Source organism: Tamandua tetradactyla, chromosome 12, assembly GCF_023851605.1.
Source record: "Tamandua tetradactyla isolate mTamTet1 chromosome 12, mTamTet1.pri, whole genome shotgun sequence".
NCBI classification, from domain to species: domain Eukaryota; kingdom Metazoa; phylum Chordata; class Mammalia; order Pilosa; family Myrmecophagidae; genus Tamandua; species Tamandua tetradactyla.
In genome coordinates this window covers 55,569,557-55,592,387 of record NC_135338.1, presented here as the reverse complement: position 1 = coordinate 55,592,387, position 22,831 = coordinate 55,569,557, and the positions used below count along the sequence as shown (strand labels likewise).

Genomic DNA, 22,831 nt, shown 5'->3' with positions numbered 1-22,831 from the left:
GCGTGTTCCCATTGGCAACCCAAACAGAGCTGGATAATCAGGCTGCACATCTCGTTTGCTCTCGCAGTGGATGTAACTCAGTCACGTCCCAACTGACCGGCCTGCCTCCCTGGGTAAGGGAAAGGGACCAGCTCAGGGCCTCTGGAACCCCACATCCCCACAGCCTTGCTGCCTTGCACCATGAGGGAACCAATGTGTGGTTGAGCCAGAAGTGGGAATGAGCCAGGATTTCTTCTTTTCTAGGAAGCCTCTATGCTTTGGGGATGAGAAGAGGTGCCTTCCCTAAATCTAGAATCCTTAAGGAAGAAAAAGCGCCATACAAAATCCTTCTGAGGTCCGGGGGTACTATGGCCACATAACAACTATTATGAAACATCACCAACTGAAGAAGGGATGTCTGAATTATTTTTAAGCTCATTGGAGTTCACTAGAGAAAGCAGAATTGAGAATTAATGCATTGCTCCCTAGGCAAGATCAGTGGGTTCAAAAGATTCTCTGACATTGTCAGCCCTTCTTTCTCTAAGTGGTAAAACTTAAGGTGAAAATGACATTTTATTTCAAATCATTTAAAAAGTAATTTGGAAGGAATGCCTGGTTCTTAAAGACAATTTGGGGAATACAGAAAAGCAAGGGAAACAACAATGAAACCAGCACACCAATTTCATCACAAGATGCGAAAGAAAATCCATTGTGACCCCTAGAGTCTTTCTGAACTTGGATGTGATTTTGATTCCTATTACCCCTAACTGAAGCCATGTCTTTAATTATCTGTTCATTTCTCCCCATTCTTCCCCAAAAGGACTCCATGTGGGCTAATGTCACAGAACTGGCAATGCAGAGTACTTAACAAATAGCCGGAGGAAGGAAAGGGGATTAAAGGCGAATAACACCATGTATCCCAGTCTGTGATCGTTTTTGTGTTGAATAGCCAAGGTCAGGACTACAGGCTGATTTACCTGTAGAATATTTCAGACTCCAGACCCAGGCAGCTATTGGGAAACAGTGATTGCAAAAGACATGAATGGATTTCATTAGGGAAGCCACAGCCCAGCAGGTGTGTCCCCGAGAACCAACTGTGACTGCCTTGGGTGGCTTGGAGAGGCCCCAGGGAAGTGGTGTGGCCATTGCTCCCAAGGCTTCTGTCACCTGCCCACTCAGGCAAGCTGGTTTTATTGGCCTTCATTCTGCTTTTCCAAGAGGCTATGGAAGTATAAATAATAAAGCAAGAAAAGCAGGTCCATTTGGCTGGCTCCGTGGATTTCCTCTGAATGTGCTGTGAGTATGCGATCTCTTCTTTGAAAAGGTCAGGGGCCTCTTGTTTGTTCTGTGCAAAGATTGCTTCATACTGAGGGAGGATGGAGTTTTGTCCCTGGTGGGTATAACAAAACAGAATTCTGGAGGAGTTCCAAAATCTGCAAACCACCTTGAGGATTGCACTGGACATCTTTGCAGAGGCCATGGTTCATTTTCATGGAAATCTACCTCCCAGTGTTTTCCTAGAGGGAAAACCTTTGTTGGTATGGGAATTGGGGTGGTCTAGGACCATTACCAAGCTGAATCCACCCTGCCCTAAGGCTCAGCCAGCCTTGTACGGGAGCTCTTTCTGTATCTGTGGCTCTTCCTGAGGATAGAGGCCGTGTCCCCCAACTCACCGTTTAAAGGAGGAAGTGAGGCCAAGTGGTCCTTTTAATATATATTTTTTTGGCATAATTGCCCCAATGAATTATTCCCAGGCTAATTTGTGTAAATGCACATTGTGATTTTGGCCTGCTTCCTGCCCTCTCTGGGCCTTGGTTTCCCCTTGTAGCATAAATGGTCATGAAGTTGATGGTCACTAAGCCTTTTTCAACCCGACTATCCCCACATCCTAAAATGAAGACACAGAAGGGGAGGAGGAACAAGCCAGGTAAAGAACTGAAAGGTTCTGGAGGGTTTGGAGAAGTGTGCAAAGACTGGTTGTGGGTAATGAATCAATATGATATTGCTTTTCAGGAGTGAAAGTCCCATGCTTACATTCCAAAGGGGGCTGAGGGTCGGTCTTCGGCATCAGTAGGGACCACTCCCTGTTCATTGTCCTAATGTTCTAGAGCCCTGGCACACAGTGAAGGCTTAAAAATATTTCTTAAAAGAATGAAGGGCAAATTAGGAGCTAAGATGGTGAACTTGTGCTCCATCCTTTGCTCCACAAGAAAGAAGATAAAGTGGTGCTTATCAGGTTTCTTCTATGGGACTTCTTGCATTTTCATGAGGGGAAGGAGGGCATGCCTTAGCACCACTGAGTTCTAAATGTGCTTTTAAAAATATCTTAACTTCTAATATATGTAGAGTGACTTCCTCTTAAAGCAATGCATTAAAATAGATGCACCACAGAGCATGCCTGGGACACCTCTTCAAGTCTGGGGCTTTGGGGATGGTCTTTGTTTTGGACACCCAAGCCCATCTTTAGGAAGGGTGCCTCAACCCAAGGAGTAGACAATGAGTTTACTCAAGAGCTTTGCGCTCCTTGGAGAACTCCTGAAAGAATCTGAAGAAAGCTGGTATTCAGAGAGCCTGGGGTTCCTCAATGTGGGAAGGGATGCTTCGTGTTTCCAGGAGATGGCTCTTCATTTATCAGGGAGCACCACGGTTGGCTGTAGCTCATTCCACTAGGGCTCAAGGCATTGGGGATGAGAACTTCCCCAAAGCCTCCTAAACTTTTTGGTCTCATTAGCTTGAGAGTAGACACCATGTAAGTTTTCCCTTGTCAGTCATGGACATCACAAGGTAAAAAGATAGAATTGTGAGTGTAAGGAGAGAGATTACTGAGGACAGAGGGTGCAAAAGCTCCTTCCTCTAAAGTAAGTGGCTCCAAGCTACTATGCACAGAATAGTCCTTTAATGCTCTTTTGTTCTATTTCTTGGTGTATGGCTCCCCAAACTTCTGGTGATAGGTGTGAAAGTACTTTGTAAAATGGTAAATACTAATTTTGTTAACACTGCTGTCATACTTCATGGCGCCCACTCTTCTGATTTGAGGATTCCCAATTACCAAACTTGTCATGACAGTGTGGGAAGTGAAAGTGGGGTGCACTGATGGCCCGAGAACCCTCCAGGGGGAACCCTGCCCCCACCACGTAGACTTTCTGGTTCCTTTACAGGTTGTCCAGAGGCTTCTCCCTAGTTTGGAACTGTGTTAAGAATGAATGACTTCTGAACAAGTGAGATGCTGTTGGATCTATTCAAAAGAACATGACATGATTTTATTACATTAATACAGTATGTGGGGTCAGGATATTCAGAGGTGAATTGAAATGTTGACTATAGCTTTGCCTGCCTCACATGTTCTCTACAGAGTTCAGGCTCTATCTTCTTTATTTTGTCTGAAGTTATTCCAGTGACAACCAAGCATGCGTGCACACACACACACACACACACACACACACGCTGTCAAACTGAAAACCAACAAAAAAAAATTGCTCAACTCTGAAAAGCAGCCTATTAATATATTGGGAAATAAAAGAGTCAGTCCCTCAGCTATTTTAATTAATGGAATAAAAGCAAATTAGTCTATTCAGGCACCTGGGACTGGTACCCATCTGACAAGTTTGGGTTTGTTTAGGGCCTGTAAGGACAGATGTATGTAAAGGCTGAGAAATGGGGCCGTGGTGGGCTGTTGGGGAGGGGTGTCAACTCCCAGGTGGGCCTGGGGAGGGGGCCTTGGGGACCCTGTGATGCAGGTCTGCAGTGGTGAGAGGAAGCCAAGACTGGGCCATGTCCTGAGGGGTGGGGGCAGCCACTGATTAGCAGCATCTAGTGAGGGTGAGGGTGGGGGCAAATTATCAACCCCTGTTCAATGATGAAGACACAGGGCCTCCAAAAGGTTAAGAGAGATGTTCAGTGCCACCTGCCAAACAAACAGGTGGGAAAAGATCAAAATTCAGACTTCCAATTCCATAATCAGTTCTTTTTCCTGAAACTTGGCAAGGTAAGGAAGAAAAAAAAACTTTTAGGGATCATTAACAGAGCATCACTGCAAAATCGTGCATGGAAGCCACATGTGTGCCAGAAAATGTTGCTGGGATGGGCCAGCAGCAGCTTCCCTTCCCTACTGAGGGTTCTGCCCTGTCCCTGACTCACACCCAGAGCTCCTGACAGGTTGCTTAACTGACTCGCATCTCAGCGCAGTTGCCTAGTGAACCCACGGCTGAGAATGTTCTCTCAGCTCCTCAAGTGACACGTCTTCACTTCTCTATGCCTAGGCAGTGGGAAGTAGCCCACACGCACGGAGTGATCTACTCCAAATAAAAGATGCTTCTATTTCTAATCCAAGCTGTTTTTGTAAACAGGCATCCCACTAACATGTGAGATGGAATCCATTCCATTTTCAATACTTTTTCCTTTTTTCTGAAACATCCCCAGAGATTTACTTATCTTCTCTCCTATAATCTATTTTCAGATAGTCCCTGGGGTTCATCACCCATTCTTTTAAATTTTTACTAAAAGTATGAATCTTTAATAAAGAAAGTTTAGCCACCTGGACTTCAAGTGAGAAGGTGCTTTCCTCAGTGTCACGCAGCCTGGAGCTGTGTGCCCAGAGCCCAGATGCCTGCCTACCTGGCAGTCCTGTTAGGATGCTTTGGGTTGCAAGTAGCTGAGTCTGAAGCCCACGCTAACATCACTGGGCATCTATAGGGAGGTCAGCCTTCAGGGTCAGCTTAGTCAGAGGCTCCAACTCCAGTTTCTCCACAACTTCTTTATTTGCACCCCTTTTGCATTCTGGCTTGGTCCTGGACTCATGTTCCTCAGGGGATGAAAAGGCTGTGGTAGCCCTGGCTTCTGTATCTTTCTGCCAAGGGCACCAAGAGGAAGAAAAGGCAGTGCCCGGCACCACAGCGAAGACCCTCATTGGGCCACTTAGGCCAGGAGCTCCTTGGGGCAGACGTTCACCCGCACCGATGGGATTAGGTCTGGCTCCTGGATCAGTCACGACCATGGGACTCGAGATGACCCTTCTCCCAGTAAGACTTCTCTTGAAGCTGGGGATGGGGACCTGTCCTGGAGGCCCTTGGGGGGAAAAATGGAGTTCTGATAGGAGGGTAAATGGGAGAATGGATACTTGGGGTACAACTGGTAGTATTCAATATTCCATGTTCGAATACTGGGTCACAAACCTCTTGAAGTCAAGAGCCACGAGTGCTGTAGTGAAGGCTTCACCATGATATCTGGCATTTATGGTGCAAAGACCGAGGGGACTTGGGGGGCTACTAGGTGCAGGCCCTCTGCTGGGATTTGTTCATCACTTCAGTGAGCCAGTAGGACCCTGTTCTGTGCCAGGCACTGGTGATTTAGCTGCAGGGAATGTGTCAGTACCCCGTCTCACCCCATCCAGCCTACCCACTCTGGCTGCTGAGAAGGCTGGCTGCTAAGAGCTCACAGCTGCTGCTGCCTCCCGACAGGTGCTAACTGACCTAGGACATTATCCCCTGGCCTTACACGCTAAAGCAGACCATAGCCAGTGAATGACTGATTTGGTTCAAAAGGCCAGCCCCCTGGCCTCAGAGGGTCAATTCTGCCATGTGGTTTATGTCACATCCTTGCTGGGCTCCTTCCCCTTTCCTGTCCTGCTTCCTTCACTTCCTGGCAGAAGATTTCTCCTCAGGGAAGCTCCTTAATACGTAAGATGTACCTACAGTCCCATCTCAGGCTCTGCTTCTAGGGAACCTGATCTGACACAACAAAGAAAAACCTTTGCTAATCAGGAATTCACTATTTTCCATAGATTACAAATACATAAAGATGTGAATGACAGACAAATAAAAGGCACCACAAATTATACACCAGGAAATCAGACAATGACATCTGCCTTCATGTTATGTATCACTTGGTACAAAACCACTGACTAACTAGAGAAACCAGGAACATTTTGACATACCATACATCTGGCAGTTACACAGCATTATGTCTAGAGATTAAGGAAAATCAGAAGATGGAACTCTTGTTCCTCAAAACCTCAGTACTGTTGGGAGGGCTTTAGGTACAGTTGGATCCAGGGTCCTCAAAGATATGTCTCTCCATCTCTCTCTCTCCTTCTCCCGTTACCTCTGCTTCTCGATGTGGAAGTCATGCCACATTGCCAGTCACCCAGAGTCAAGAGGGCTTTGTATTGATCCAATTTTGTTCACATTTATTCTCTTTTAAATATTTTTATTGTAAAGCCTTAACAAACAAACATTCTTGATACACAAGCATTCTATACATAGTATACAATCAATGGCTCACAATATCATCATGTAGTTGTGTATTCATCACCATGACCATTTTTTTAAACATTTGCATCACTCCAGCAAAAGAAATAAAAAAGAAAAAAGAAAAAACTCATACATACCACACCCCTACCCCTCCCTCTCCTTGATCACTAGTATTTCAATCTACTCAATTTATTTTAACCTTTGTTCACCCTATTATTTGTTTATTTTTTATCCATATTTTTTACTCATCTGTTCATATCTTGGAAATAAGGAGCATCAGACACAAGGTTTTCACAATCACCAGTCATACTGAGAAAGCTTTATCCTTATACAATCATCTTCAAGAAACATGGCTACTGGAACACAGCTCTACAGTTTCAGGTACTTCCCTCCAGCCACTTTAATACGCCAGAAACTGAAAAGGGGATATCTGTATAATGCATAAGAATAACCTCCAGGATAACCTCTCGATTCTGTTTGAAATCTCTCAGTCACTGATACTTTATTTCGTCTCATTTCCCTCTTCTCCCTTTGGTTGAGAAGGTTTTCTCAATCCCTTGATGCTGGGTCCTGGCTCATCCCAGGATTTCTGTCGACCTTGGCAGGGAGATTTACACCCCTGGGAGTCATATCCTGTGTAGAGGGTGGGAAGGCCAGTGAGTTCTCCTACCGTCACACTCATTCTTTAAACAACCAGTATGGCAGAGGAATGGAGTATGATAATGACCTTCCTTGGGTCCCCTGCCCACACTGTGGGGTATTCATACTGTGGGGGGCCCCATGGGGTGGAAGGGGGAAGTCCCTCAAATGACTCGAGATACCATTACCATAAGAAGTGGGGTACAAAAATAAGAGCTGTCTTCTATAGTCAAGCCTCTCATTTGTGACATGGGGACAACCAGTTTTAGTCCCTGGGGTGATTTCAAAAGATAAATGCTAAATGCACTTCAAAGCACTTATGAACATCTACGCACAGCATAGGCAAGTCATTGTATTACTTCTTCCATCTGGTCTTCCTTGTGGATAAGATTGGGGCAATGAAGCTCTTTTTTTGGCTAACTTCCATCTACTCCTTAATAGGGTAATCCACAAGGAAAATGAACCCCACACTGGGCCCAGGCCTGCGACTGCTCATCCTCCTAACGGTGAATAGTCTTCTACAGCCCAGCTTCTCCTCAGAGAACCCTGCAGCCGTGAGCCAGGACGAAGCATGGAAAGGAAGGCAGCTGGCCCAGCAACTTGGAAAACTGAACACAGACTTTGGCTTCAGGCTGTTCAAGAAGCTGGTCTCCAGCAGTCCTGGCAAGAATGTCTTCATCTCCCCCTTGAGTGTCTCCACTGTCTTCTCCATGATGTGTCTGGGTGCCCAAGACACCACGCTGGCTGAGATCAGGCAGGCCTTTAACTTCAAGAGCCTATCGGAGGGGGACGTGCATGAAGGCTTCCATTACCTTATCCACAACCTGAAGCAGAGCTCCCGGAAGCTCCAGCTGAATCTTGGAAATGCCCTGTTCATCGACCAGAGGCTGCGGCCACGGCAGAAGTTTCTCACAGATCTCAAGAACCTGTACAAAGCAGACACCGTCCCTACCAATTTCCAGCACTTGGCGTATGCTGAGAAGGAGATCAATGACTATGTCAGTCGGAAAACCCAGGGGAAAATTAATAACATGGTCAAGAGTATAACTCCAGGCACTGTGATGCTTCTTATAAATTATATTATCCTTCGAGGTAAGGCTTGGAGCATATTGCCAGGGAAAGAATGACGAACAGACTTGGATCAAAAACCTGCCTTGGCCACTTGCTTGCTGTGTGACCTTGAGCTCATCTGTAATGAATCTCTCAGAAGCCCACTTTTCCTACCTGTAAATTAAGTATAGTGATGCATAGCTCACAGGGCAATTATTAGGAGTCAGCATGAAATGAGCTTTGTGAATCCTAAATTATTCTCCAAGTATGCATTTTCATTGTTACTGGTTTTCCTAGCACACCACTGGTTGTAGAGGTTGGGGTGATATTCTTATCCTTGTTTCTTAGATGAGAAAGGCGAGATTCAGAGAGAAATTAGTGGCTTACTCAGAGTTACGCAGCCAAGTCAGGACTAGAACCCACTTCTCTCGGCTCTAGGGCTGTGTGCTTTCCATCACTCCAGGTAGCTCCCTGGGATGGCAGTAGAGATGGTGATGGCATGGTAATGACCTTTTTGGTGGGAGATTTGGTCTGCTTAGCAGACTTTGTGGAGTCCCCAAACCAGACATTGAGAGACTAAAAAAATAAGATGGAAGCATGGCCCCAAATCCAAGCTCCATCCTCCCACACCATCACACTCACACACATTTCACACACACCACACACACTGGGGCATCACTCGCTCACACTCACCACACACACTTGAACACTGCACACTCACATCTATACCACACACTCTCACACATGCCACACGCACCATTCACAGACGTTGGCCAACAAGCCTCAGGTCAAACAAGATCGCGCTGAGTGGTCAGGAATCCGACCCTGAGGGGGTCTCCCCATGTCCGCAGGGAGGCAAACAGCTCTAGAGGAAACAAGGGTGGGTGATAGCAGACCAGCCCCTCAGTCCATCCAAACCTGAGAGGGTAAAGGGGGAATCTGGAATCCCCTGTAGCTCCTACATGCCCTATAACAATAGTGATCATGCTGATGAAAGTCAGGCCTTATCTACCCATTTCTAGTAGCAAGCAATATTCTCAGGCCCAAGTCTGGGTTTATGCCCCATGGGGTCAAGACATCTTCATCTTGAAGGAAAGAAGCCCAAACACCCAGATTTGGGAGTTCACTGCTCTCAGCAGCCCCACCTCCCAGGGCAGTTGTGTTCTTTGGGTGCTCTTGGTCCTGCCCTGTGACCCACCCTCCATCTTCCCCCATCCCCACTTCCCCTTGAGGGCGCCTCCTGCAATGCTGACTTTCAGTAGAGTTGAGCATGTTCATTCTGTAAGACCCAAATGACTAGTCCCCTGTGCTGGGACAGAATCCATGGGCTTCTTAGTTCCAAGGGCACCTGGGTTTAGAGCAGCCTGTGGCTCCCCTCTCCGCTTGGCCTGGCTTCTCTGAAAACTGATAAACAGGCCTGAGCCTGCCTTACCATGTCTCCCGGAAGTCTTCAGGGCCTGGCACGTGGACAGGATCCCTGGGGACCTGTCCTCCTCCCCCAGAGTTGCCAAACCCTTACCTTGAATCAGTGTGGATGGAGACCAGCGGTCCATTGAACCCAGTGCCTTTTCTCACTAATGCCACTCACCGTCATTCTGTCCTTCTTCAATCCTAAGCCAGGTGGCTACATGTGTTTGATCCAAAATTAACGAAAGAGGATGATTTCACGCTGAGCCAAAACAAGTCCGTGAAGGTGCCCATGATGTTCCATGGGGGTATGTACAAAATGGGCCATGATGACCAGCTGTCCTGCACTATCCTGGAAATGCCTTACCAGGGAAACCTGACGGCCATCTTCATCCTCCCTGACAAGGGCAAGCTGAAGCAGGTGGAGGAAGCTATGCAGATGGACACGATGACCCGATGGAAAAAATTACTCACACGGAGGTAAGGAGGTGCCCAGTGCATCCTGCGTATTCCTCCTTCTGCCCTTCCTTCCCATTCTTCTTACTTTTTCCATCACAGATTTATTGAGCTGTTCCCCTGTGACTGAGTTCTACCCTAGGCTCTACAATGAACTTCCATTTTGTTGGGTAGTGGACATTGAAACAAATCAAGGAATACAGGGAGATGTATAGAACGGGTGAAGCCCAGTGAATTGAGCAAAATAACTTGATTGGAAGGTGTGGGGGTCTGGGAGGGTTTCCTAGAGGAGGTGGCCTTTGTGGAAGTCTCCAAGGCTGAATAGCAATCATATGGAAGGGAAAGTAGTGGTGTGCTCCAGGGGTTCTAAAAGGAGTTGTAAGTTATTCACTGCAAACAGAATGATGTTTCAACTGCAATGTCACAACAAAACCAGGGAGGTGGGTCTCAAGTAATTTCAACTACTAATCATTGAAGCATAGAGTAAGAAAATACATTTCTTCTAAAACATAAAATTAGGACAGTTTCAACATAATGGCTGTAGAACACTTCTGGGCACTTATGGGTAGATTTGGGGGGTGGGGGACACCAAGGGCTGAGGTGAAAGTTAAGTCCTGGGGACATGGTGTCAGCACAGACATCAGCCTTGAAACTGGCTGGGTAGAGCTGGGCAGCTATGGCGGTGAGGTGTGGGGGGCAGGCGGTGGAAAGGGGGGTTCCACTTGGGCAAAGAGCAGGCCCGCATGTCCTCTTCCCCAGCTCTTCCCTCTCTCTCCTCCACCTGCCCTCTCCCTCAATCTCCATCCTAAACACCTTCATTGTCAGCCTGTCTCATGCCCGAGGCTGCCGGCCACCAAGGAAGATGCAGAGAGAGGCAGAGACGAGGCTGAGCTGGTTGGTTCACACTGGAACATACTCTTGTCGGAATCGCAGAACAAATTCCTGTGAACCCCTCACCGAGCTCAGCTCTGATGCCCCTGTACTGAGTTCTCAGATGTTCCTGGGGGACTCGGGCCATTCTGTGGCTTCCTTTTGCTCCCGAGACTGGGACAGACCCCTCTTGCCTCCCAGCACAGACACAGCTCAGGCATTGGCTTCCCGATGCACCCGATGACTGATCCTGAGACACTGGGAAACTCAAAGAGAGAAAGAGCTTTTTCACTGTGGTGCATGGCACAAGGAGAACAGGAGCTCAAAGCTGCAGACCTGTCTCTCTGAACTGCAGACATGGAATAGTTTTCTAGTATTCAAACGAAGGCAGACTTAGGGTAAAGAGCATGGTGGTTAATTCCGGGCTGACTCGTGTCACTTTAATAATCATTAAGGTGGGGGTTATGTGCAGGAGAACCAGGCTTCAGGGCTATAAACTAAGATAAGAGGGTCTTGTTCAGTTATAAACTGAGAGACAGAGTCTTGGCAGGGCTCGTGACGGGGTTCAGTGTAAGATGCCACTGTCCAAACATTCAGCCAAACTGGTTCCAAGTATTTACTGCTTCAGAGGTCAAAAGACACTAGAACAAAATAAGAGTTTCCTAAGTTTGCTGGCAGAGCCAGTTCCCAGTTTTTAAGAAGCTTTACATCTTTCAAGAAACTCACATTTACGGACAAGATTTATCTTTCTACTTATCAAGGCATTATGATCAAAATAGCCAGGCATCTGCAGCAGTCTATAACCCCTTACAGTAGTTACAAGTGTTTGAGTCTGGCTACTTCAAAAGTTACAGACTATCGTTCAGTGAAGTATTTTTTCTTTTGTTTTGTTTTTTGCTTTTACATTTAAAGTATTTGAATTCTGACCACATCAAAGGTTAGCACACTTTTGGGGTATAGTTCATTTAAGATTTGACTATTCTACTATCTATATATAAAGACTATAATAGGAATGAAAACTAGTTTTATAAATGAATTCCCTTATTAATAAGATAATATGCAATTGTGTCTTTGCGGGTGTCAGCACTGGAGTTTTGGGGATAATGGAAGTTTCTCCCAGGGGCCCAGGATAACTCACAGCACACACGTTTCATGGAGTCCAGGCTGCTCTCAGGATCTCTTTTCGGCTGCTACCCCACTCGCCCCACTCTCCCCATCTAGCTCCTAGTCTGCCTCAGTTGACAGCACCCCCGACCCCACACTAGGACTGGCCCCCCTGCTCCCCACCCCTCCATCTCCAGACCTGAGGCCAGCCCATAATAAGATAATATGCAATTGTGTCTTTGCGGGTGTCAGCACTGGAGTTTTGGGGATAATGGAAGTTTCTCCCAAGGGCCCAGGATAACTCACAGCACACACGTTTCATGGAGTCCAGGCTGCTCTCAGGATCTCTTTTCGGCTGCTACCCCACTTGCCCCACTCTCCCCATCTAGCTCCTAGTCTGCCTCAGTTGACAGCACCCCCGACCCCACACTAGGACTGGCATGGAAATGACCGCCTCCCTTACAGGCAACTCCAGACTCTCTGAAGAGGCAGTGGGCTTGCTGTGGGCCCCGGGAGCAAAACCCAGTTTCTTCAGAACAGGACAGGCTGCCATTCCTACATTCTGAGCTCATTCAGAAGAGTCTATTTTCCTATAATGTGCGGAGAGGGAACCTCTCCCAGATCCATTTGCTGGGTCCTCACTGGTGGGGTGGGATGGAGTGGGGGATTCCTGTGTGTTCCCTCTGCCATCTTCACCAGGTTGGGAGACCTGAGAGAAGCTGCCAAGACAAACAACCTCTGCCTCAAGGGAAGATGACAAGTCAATAGGCACATACAGAAAAAAAACACACAGGGAGTTTACCAGTGGGAATGACGCATTGGAATGGAAGTTGCTCCTGGCCTCACACAAAGGCAGGCACTTTGCTTTGTGTTTGCATGATTAGAGGCCTGCTGTAGGGATTTCCCCAGAAGAAAAGGCCATTTTTTTCCCTCAGGCAAATTGAAAGCTCCACCTTGCAGTGGTATAAACTGCTGGTGGATTTGAAATACCAGTTTTCCTGTGAAAAAAATTGTAGGGTCCACTAACAAATTGGGGACAGCATCCCACTTTCACATATTTGGGGGGTTCTACCTAAGATGACATTTGGGAGAATGTTCTCTTGGCAAAAAACTTTGCAAACCACTTCTCTAGGCTGGAGATCAGCAAACTCAGCCCATGGGCCAAATTGGACCAGCTGCCTGTTTTCATAGGGCCCATGAGCTAAAGGAGTTTTTACCTTTTTGAATGGTGAGGGAAAAAAAATCAAAAGGCAGTGGCAAGAATTCTCACCAGCTGAGCTGGAGACCCAGGCTTGATTCCCAGAGCCTGCCCATGCCAAAAAAACCCAAAAAAATCAAAAGAGAAATAGTATTTTGTGACACGTGAACATTACATGGAATTCACATTTCACAATATACTTATTTATGAAGTTTCATTGAAACATAACAACGCCCATTTGTTTACACGTTGCCTGCAGCTGTTTTGGTGCTACAGACAGCAGCAGAGTTGTGAGAGCAGTTGAGATCTTAGGGCCCAAACATCCTAAATTATTTACTATCTAACCCTTCACGGAAACTTTGCAGCCTCCTGTGCTAGGCTGGGCTGAGACGTGGATGTGCCTTACGTGCCTGAGCTCAAAGTAAAGCCTCCTGAGACTCCAGCAGGTGGTTAGTGAAGTGGAGAAGGGTGAAAGCTGTGCTGGGCTGAGGGGAGCCAACTTGGCCGTACAACCCCCTCCTGAGTGGGACAGGTGAAGGCAAAGGGGCTGGCAGGGCGGGACTGGCCTGGGGGGCAGAAGTACTTGGCTTTGGACATGTTGAGTTTGAGGTGCCTATTTGCCATTCACAGCTTTCTACCTACTCACCCCCCTGCCCCTCTGCAGCTCAACAAATCCTGCAGCCCCTGAAGGGCCTCCCCAAGAGGATTTTTATACCTCAATCCCAAGATTCCATCATGGCCCACCACTCTCTCCCCTTCACAGCTGCTTCCTTTGACCCACGACACATTTCCCCATCCTAAAGCTCAGCGTGCTTCCTGCTTCTCTGAGAACCTGGAAGCAAGCAGAAGAGACTGTCTCAGGATGTCTACTGCTAGATGTATCCGCCTTCCGGCATCAGCCCCACTCATTCTGCATGAACCAAAGCCAATCTCCCTGTCTTCATTTCCCAGGGCTGCTGCAGCCAAGTACTGCAGGATAGGTTTGAACAGAACTCTATCATCTCGCTGTTCCAGAGGCTGGAGTCTGAGACAAGGTGTCAGCAGGGCCAAGCTCCCTCAAGTCTGTAGGTTCTGGCGGTGGCCAGCACTCAGTGATGTCCCTTGGCCTATGACATAAGTCAATCTCCACCTCCAGTACATGGCCGTCTTTTTCTCTGTGCATCTCATTTTCAAATTCCTTCCGCTTATAAGGACACACCCCATTCCAATTGGCCTCATCATAACTCTAACATCTTCAAAGATCCTATTCAATGTGACAGATAAGTTCACATTCAAGGCCAGGAGTTGGGACTTGAACATGTCGCCTGAGGGGACGTGACTCGGTCTACAGCACTCCTCACTGGGGCTCTGCATCCATCTCCTCCCGCTGCTCCGGGACCTCACCCGAGACAGTCTTGCCTTTCTGTTCTACTTCAGCAGATGTTCTGTTCTCTACTGAATCATTTCTATCACATATAAAGATGCTATTATTTCTCCCATCATGAATTAATCCTCTCTTGACCCTCCTACATTTCTTTGTTCCCCTTTGAAGCCAAACATCTTGAAGCATTCACTATCCCCTGTTCATCTGGGGATAGAGTTGGCATATAATTCACTGAATGGGTCCCCCTAGGGAGGGGAGTAAAACTAGGAAAGAGAAGACCAGGTGCAAGCCTTGCAGACCACAGTGATTCCAGACCAGAGATGAGGAGGGTCCGGCAAAGGGCAAGAGAAGGAGTGGTCAGTGAAGGATGGGGACACTTGAGAGGGGGACCTGTGTTGGGAGCTTCAAGATGGAGAAAGGGATCACCGTCCAGTGCTGCCCACTGAGAATTCCTTTCCAGATCAAGCAAGATGAGCTCAACGGCAGCTCTGGGAAGAGTTGTGTTCAGTAGGATGTTGAGGATAAAGGCCTGCTTAGAGGGAGTTGAGACTGTAGTTGGAGGAAGCAGAGATATCTGCAAAGATAACTTTTGCTTTAAAAGAGAGAAAAGAAGAGTGCTGGAAGTTAGAGGGGTGGTGACTCAGGGCCAAGGAACAAGTTAGAGTTTTGCTTTTAGGATGGGGTTATTAATGTATGTGGTCTATGAAAGTCCTGGGCTGGGTGGAGGTTGGACACTCAAAGTAGAGACAGAAACACGACACCAGCAGTGGGGCAAGGGAGGTTTATTAGCAGAGGAGCAGCATGGAGAGTTGACTCAAGAAATCAACTCCTGCCCGCCTTGATTCGGGTAGTAGTTGTTTAGTTTTTTTTTTAAAGTATATATTAATTTTCTATGGTTTTGCCTAATACATTTCCATTTCCATTCTCTACATTGAATCCGGAGTTCTCTCTCTCTCTCAAGAGAAAAAAAATATTTTTACTAGTAAAACAACATACAAACACACAAACATTCTTACCATACAAATATTCCACACAGGGTATACAATCAATGGCTCACGGTATTGTATTTGTGTGTTCATCACCATGATCATTTTTTTGAACATTTGCATCACTCCAGAAAAATAAGTAAAAAAGAAAAAACTCATACATACCATACCCCTCACCCCTCCTCTCACTGGCCAGTATTATTTTCATCCACCCAATTTATTTTAACCTATTTGTTTATTTTTTTATCCATATTTTTTACTCATCTGTCCATACCCTAGTTAAAAGGAGCATCAGAAACAAGGTTTTCACAATCACACAGTCACATTGAAAAAGCTATTTCATTTATACAATCATCTTCAAGAAACAAGGCTATTAGAACACAGCTCTGCAGTTCAGGTACTTCCTCCAGCCACTCCAATACACCATAAACTAAAAAAAGGGATATCTATATAATGCATATGAACAACCTCCTGGGTAACTTTTCAACTCTGAAATCTCTCCGTCACTGACACTTTATTTCATCTCATTTCTCTCTTCCCCCTTTTGGTCGAGAAAGTTTTTTCAATCCCTTGATGCTGAATCCCGTCTCATCCCGGGATTTCTGTCCATCATTACCAGGGAGGTTTACAACTCTGGGAGCATGTCACACATAGACTGGGGAAGGTAATGAGCTCCCTTGCTGTGTCGGCTTAGAAAGAGAGGCCATATCTGAGCAACAAAAGAGGTTCTCTGGGGGTGACTCTTAGGCTTAATTCTAAATAGGTTTAGCCTATCTTTTGCAAGAATAAGTTTCATAAGGACGATCCCCTATTGATTTGGTTGTCCCCACTGCTTGCTGGAATATCAAGAAATGCTCCAAATGGGGAAGTTGAATATTTCCCCCTTTCTTCCCATTCCCTCCAGGGGACTTTGCAAATATTTCTTTATTCACTGTCCCAATCTCTCTGGGATTTATTGGGGCATCACACTAACCTGGACAAACCAACAAAATCTCATGCCTTATTCAAGATTCCATGTACTTATGGTGTTAACTAAACTGACAATATAAGTTAAATTAGAAAATGCACTACCCAAAATGCAATAAATTTTGTATCAAATAAACATCTCTCCCTTTAGTCTCACACAAAAATTGAAGTTATAAAACATGGATGATATCATCCTTTATCCAGGTTTTTGATATACCCTAGTCCTATTCAGATTAGCTTCATTCATGTCTTTACTTGATGTCTGACCACTTTTTCAACTTTTTAAACAGTTCTTGTATGGGGTATTGCTAACTTTCATAGCTTCCAGGGCCCTAACTCTGAGTCTCAGGTGTCACATAAATACCTGAAATTTCTGGGAAAGACCCTGTTCTATTCAAACAACTCAGTATCTCAGAATTTAGGGTTAATAGTTACACCTCCTGAATATATATGACTGGTATAAAACCTTACAGTCTAGGACCCTTTACAATAAGCCCCATCCTGATAACCCATGCTCTTGACTTTAGTTCACCAAATTTTAATGTCATAATAGTTAGTCCATATGAGTGAGGCATGATAATATTTGTCTTTTTGTTGCTGACATTTCATTCAACATACAGCTCTTAAGGTTCATTCATCTAGTTGCATGCATCACAACTTCATTCCTTCTTGTGACCACTCAGTAGTCCATTGTATGTATACACCTTAGTTCCCCGTCCATTCCTCTGTCGTTGTACCCTTAGGCCACCTCCATTCACCATGGATTACAAGCACTGCCGCTATAAACGCCAGTGTGCAAATGTCCCTTCCTGTCCTCACACTCAGATCCACTAAACAACGGGGTTTGGGGATCATCTGGCAACCCCACCCCTTACCTCCTGTGGAACTACCACAATGCCTTCCAAGGTACTAGACCTCTCATTTCCCTACGTGAATAGGTACATCTCTCTCTCTCTGCAATCTCTCTAGCACTTGTTTCTCTCTGTTCATTTTTAAACAGTTTTATTCACACATTATACAATCCAGCCTAATTGTATAGACATGCGCTTGCTACCATATCCTATCTGAAGACATTTCCTTTTCTTCCACACAGAATCCATACCCCTTACCCAATCCCCCTGCCTGTTGACATTCAGTTTTGGCATAATGCCTTTTTATATTCAGTGGAAGCAGTTACTGATGACACTAGACCCTAGCTTACATTGATTGTACTTTTTCCCAATGGGTAAGAGTTTTAAAGGGAGTTGGGGGTAGGGGTCAGGTGGGTTTTTTGTTGTAGGGTTCTTGGGATCTGGCAGCTTAAACACTACCTTGGTTATGGAAAGTTGAAACTGCCAGAGGGCAGATAGTAAGCAAGGAAGTTTATCCCGAGAATGCAACTGTGAAGGTTGAATAAGGGAGTTTATTACAAGAAGGCAGCTGCTGGAGAGTGAGAAATGTCAGTTTGGCAAGTTCCCAGAAGAGTGTCAAAAAGTGTCAAGATGTTGAGTCTCTGTGGTGGCATCTTCCATCCTTGCCTGTTCTCTAGATCAGCTCTCACCGTCTATTCCTGAGAATGGTCAAGTGGCTACTATTTGTGGATGATGCAGGAGAAAGAGGAAGCATAGAGTTCATTGGATAGGTGAGAAGGGCTTATGTCCAGGGCCAGGTGGGCAGGAACCATGTGAAGGAACAGCAGGACACTTAGGGCCTATGAGTGCCCCAGGCTCCAGGCAGGGTCCCACCTGTGCGGTATGTGGGTCTTCCAAGTCAAGCACGAGAGGATGCACAGATCTTCTCTCTATATTTGTTGATCAATTTGCTCATCTCTGACTTTCTGATGTGCATCCTACACTCATTTGCTTTAGCACTCTATTGTCCCATAGGTACAATGATTATTATCATCCTTTTTGGGCTAGTGGCTTAAAGAGGTGAAATAATTTTTCTCCAACTCACAGGACTCATGAGAGGCAGGTGGGGGGAATTTGGACTCAGTTCTGCCTGGTTTAAGATCTGGGGGTTGCTGCTGCCTCTAGGGTCTGGCCTGCTGGAGTCAGTATTGGCTCAGTGGCAGGGGAATGGGGGGTAAGGAGTGGGGTGGCTGAGGCTATGGAGTGGAGCTCCTCAGTGGCTGAAGATGAGGAGCCCAGAGGTGGTGTGGACTCGAGAAGATTCCCTATGGATGAGTACCATGGTGTAGGTGTGATAGGAAGCAGGGGCATAGTTCTGGGAGAACATAAGTTTCTTGAAACCAGGGTCCCAGGGTCTCATGCTCCTTTCTGTGGAGAGAAAGGGGAGATATGAGACCCTTGGTGTTGGGAGGACAAATGTCTCATTGATCCTCTATCCTTGGGGCCTGCCCTGGAAATTGGCAGGGCTCCACCATTCACCTTTGCTGCTTTCAACTCCCCAGCGTGGTAGACGTGTCTTTGCCAAGGTTCTCCATCAGTGGTACCTACGACCTGAAGAAGACATTAGTCCAACTGGGGATCACCAAAGTCTTTGAGGAGAGTGGAGATCTCACCAAGATCTCCCCTTACCGCAACCTGAAAGTAGGCCAGGTAAGTCTGCCTGGACTGGACACTGCCCCCTTGAGCAGAGGGAGCCATAACAGTGGCTCTGTGGGCAAACCCCAGTTCTGCCACTGGCCACCTGTATCATTTTGGGCAAGCCCCCAAAACTCCATATACCTCATGATTCCCAATCTTTAAAGTTGGAAATGTCAATCTCTGATGCTATTTTGGAAGTCGATTCTAGGCAACACCCATTTGTCAAGCACCTCCTCTAGGCCTGGAGCTGGTCTAGGCCCTGAGGGGAAAAAGACGCTGAAAATGACCCAGATCCCCTCTCAAAGGCCTCACAGGCTTGTTAGGAACAAGTCACAAATACACTTTACATGAAGAAGAGAGGAGCAGGCAGAGTCATGTGGTCTCCAGGGAGGGGGAACACCTGCCTGTTTGGGGCAAGCACTGAGGCTCAGGATTGTCCAATTAGTCAGATAAACTATAGAAGACCCAGGTGAATTTGAATTTCAGATAAAAAGGAATAACCTTTTTTTTTTTTTTAGTAAAAGCATATCCCCAAAACTGCATAGGGTGTAATTATACTAAAAAAAAAAAAAAAGTCCCTTGTTCATCTAAAATTCAAATTTAAGTGAACATCCTGCATTTTCTGGCAAACTTACTTTTGGGTTAAAAGGATTCCAACCATACCTTGAAGTGAGGAGAGATTTCAACAGGCAGAGATGGGTTTTGGGAGATGGTCTTCCATCCAGGAAACAGCATGGACGAGGGCTGGGAGGCAGGCAAGTGTGGGTGTGTCTCCAGATTGGCTGATGCTCAGTGGGAGAAAAGGGGGAGGCTCAAGCCTATCTGGGAGGGGTCCAAGGTTCCGAGCTGGACAGAATGTTCTGAATCAGTGGATACAGGGATGACTATGAAAGGTGTTTGAGCAGAGGATGCTCTGAGAGTGGCACCTACCAGGTGCATAGCACAAGTGTGTAGAATATGTGCTAACGAATGAAAGGGCGAGGACCCAAATGCCAGAGCCGATAGCTGCTCTGAGAAGTATTTCCGGTACAGGTGGATTCATCCATTATTTGATCAGCTAGAATTCAGCATCTCGTGTGAGACAAGCTCTTTGCTAGGGACAGGAGAAACAGTGCTTACCCTCAGGGAGGAGATACATAGCTGATCAGTGAAACAGCCAAGGCAGCCCCACGGAAGCCACAGGAGGGCCCCATGCACCTGCCTTGTGGGGAACACTCAGAGCCGGAAGGGCATGACCTGGGGTGATTTTCAAAGGATGCCAGTGGGATGAGCTCCTCCAAAACTAGAAATTACCATTCATTTGGCACAATGTCGGCCGTTGTGCATACGTGGTTCATTGAATCATCACAAGCACCCCTGCTGGGTGATCAGAGGGACACTCAGGGTTGGGGTGGGCATGATCTGCCCGTGTCACACAGGTATGTAAGTGGTAAATCCAGAACTCAGAGCCAGGTCCGCCAGCCTCCACAGGCTGCTAGGAGGTTCAATGTCCTGTGCGGTTGTCAGCACAGTGCTAGGACTGGATGCTGAGCCCCGGGTTGCCTTCCTGGATCCCACCCCAGTGACTGCTGATTGACAACCCCTGGGGCAGGGGGAATGGCAGTGGGACCTTCTGGAAGCCACGCCCCCTCTGGCCCCCTAAACTGAGGGTTACCCTAAGGCTTCCCACATCAGCTGGACTGGGAACTCGCATGGCTCAATCCTTCCTGCCTGGGGACCGTGGGCCATCCACCCCTTACCCCATATATTTTATCCAACAAATGAGAGTATTTCCCATCTTGGGGCTCCTGTGAGCACCAGGTAAGGAAACGGAGGTGGAAATGTTTTACAATCTGATGTGCTGTTGTAAAGCAACCTCCTCCTGTGCCTCAACTTCGATTTCCTCCTTGTCCTCCTTCTCTTCCTCCCTTGGCCATGCTTTCTTGGGTTGCAAAACCCTGTGTAATTTGAAGAGTAATAAAATTGCCCAGCAGGGTTCACGAGAGACCCATCCTCTGAGGAGTTCTGCCCTCCCTGATGACTTCTCAGGTTTCCTGGGGGCCGGGGCGGGGAGCCCTTGTGTTTACTCAGAAACCAAAACACAAGGCCCAGAAAGGACAGGGCCCCTGGGGCTCTCTGGGGAGTGCTTCCTTCTCCCGGTGTCCTCCTTCCTCTGTAAAATGAGAGGAATGAGAATGAACCACATCCGCGTTCTCAGACTGTAACAGGCAAGGTCCCTCTCACAGCCTAAAACAGTTAACGATTTATTGTCCAATCTGCAAAAGAAGGAAACTTTTCAGTTTCCCTCCCCTGAGCTCTTCATAAACATCCAGTGCCAGCTGACCCTTCTCTGGAGGCCTTTATTGCCTACAGAGGGGCTCATTTCTTTTCTGCCATAAGGTGTGCTGATAGCTGTGATTCTAAAGGTCAGGTTAAGGTATCGCCTTGTTTTCTGTAAGTAAAATTGTTAGAATCAGGTCCAAAGAATGAAATGCATTTCACAGAGGTACACAAATTCCCCAGTCTCAATTTCATAGGCCACTGGGATGGGTCTGGGACACAAGTCGCCTCAAACAGCAAACCCGGGATCTGGCTGACTCTTGACCATGCACCAGACAGGGCAAAGGAGCCTCAGGGTGGGGGTGCCACAGCCACCTTTCCATCCAGCTCAGGTGCCATTAGTTGTAGTTGAGGTTCCCCTGTAATTCACAGTCAGGAGAGCAGACCCGCTCTGTCTCCCAAGCCCCCTGTGGTTGATGCTCCACCCACTGTAGTGCACATCATGCTGCCTCTGCTCTGGATCCCAGGGGAGACCACCTCAAAGAGGCCCTGCACGGTCTGTCCATGACCACCAAGGGTGGCAGCAGAAAAGCCTGGAGCCCAGGGTGGGTGATTGGTACCAGCAGAGGGGCTTCTTTGTTGGGTGCTGTTGGCCCAAAGCTGCTGCTTCTCTGGGCTTCTTGCCCGCCTTGGAGTATCTTGGCAAACAGTGACCCGCTTCCTTGTCTTTCCCATCTCCCCCCAGGCGATCCATAAGGCTGAACTGAAAATGGATGAGAGAGGTTCAGAGGCTGCTGCGAGCTCCGGGATGGAGACACTACCTATGGAGACACCGGCAAACTTCAAGTTAAACAGGGCCTTTCTGATGGTGGTCTACGAGCAGAAGCTGGGTTCCATGATCTTCTTGGGAAAAATTGCCAACCCTGCAGGGAACTAAGGGGGGAATGCCAGCTTTCTGTGGACCCCAACTACAGCCTCGGGCTGAAAGTGTTTCATCTCCCTTGGATTGTGGCCCAGGGATGTTCGTTCTAACCCCACATCACCACGCTCTTCCAGGGACCCAGCCCACAGGAGAAGCATTGTTGGCTCTCACAGCTTCTGCCAGGCCATCTCATCTGTTAGGTCCCTCCCCACTAATTTGAATATCATCATTATATGCCCCACCCTTCACCCACTTGATGGTGTTTTCCTCTTGCTCCTGGCAGGCAGAGGGTTTTTTCCAATAAATGCACCCCAAAGACTACAAGAGGTTGGTGGATAATTTGGGGAAGCTGTGGGTCAAGGCAAGTGCTTGGGGTTTGGGGACAGTGAGTCGCTGGGGTTATGAGGCAGCTAGTAAAATGTTTTAGAAAGAGTGACTGTCCCTTGGTGAGCTTTTGGCCTTGGGTCTTTGGTCAGTTATCCTCCCTAAAGTGTCCGGGTGGGAGCCATGGGCTCAGCCAGGCATCCAGGTGGATGGCAAATCAGGTAGGGAGCTGGTCCAGCCCTTTGGGCAGCACTGGAAGAATGCAACCTGGGGTAGCAGCTAGGATTCAAGGTGGGGCTTGGCTGACTTCAGAGTCACTGTTTCAGGTGAGCTCCTACATCTTTTCAATGACAGGGTCTGCAGTTTGCTAGCCAGCTCTGCTGACCAGTGAGTGAATGGTGCCCGGGAAAGAGGCCCTGCAGATCTGTCCACGACCACTAGGCAGCACCAAGTGCTCACAGGGGTTCCTTAGGTTATAAGCTTGGAGCTTCTCATTTCAAGAAGCCAGGTTTTTGCCTCCCACAGTAAATCC

The 22,831-nt window shown here is 47.2% G+C and overlaps 1 protein-coding gene across 2 annotated transcripts; it reads left to right on the top strand.

Annotated features, from left to right (window-relative positions):
- SERPINA12 (serpin family A member 12) lies at nucleotides 1-22,299 on the top strand. 2 transcript variants are annotated; one of them, XM_077123451.1, is made up of 5 exons: nucleotides 1-113; nucleotides 7,308-7,958; nucleotides 9,533-9,803; nucleotides 18,659-18,806; nucleotides 21,799-22,299. In XM_077123451.1, exons 2-5 carry the CDS (start codon nucleotides 7,325-7,327, stop codon nucleotides 21,988-21,990), a joined length of 1,245 nt encoding a protein of 414 aa, XP_076979566.1. In that variant the 5' UTR covers nucleotides 1-113; nucleotides 7,308-7,324; the 3' UTR covers nucleotides 21,991-22,299. The 2 variants fall into 2 exon arrangements, with proteins under 2 accessions (XP_076979566.1, XP_076979565.1); XM_077123450.1 differs by lacking the exon at nucleotides 1-113 and adding an exon at nucleotides 950-1,275.
- Nucleotides 22,300-22,831: the final 532 nt, after the last annotated feature.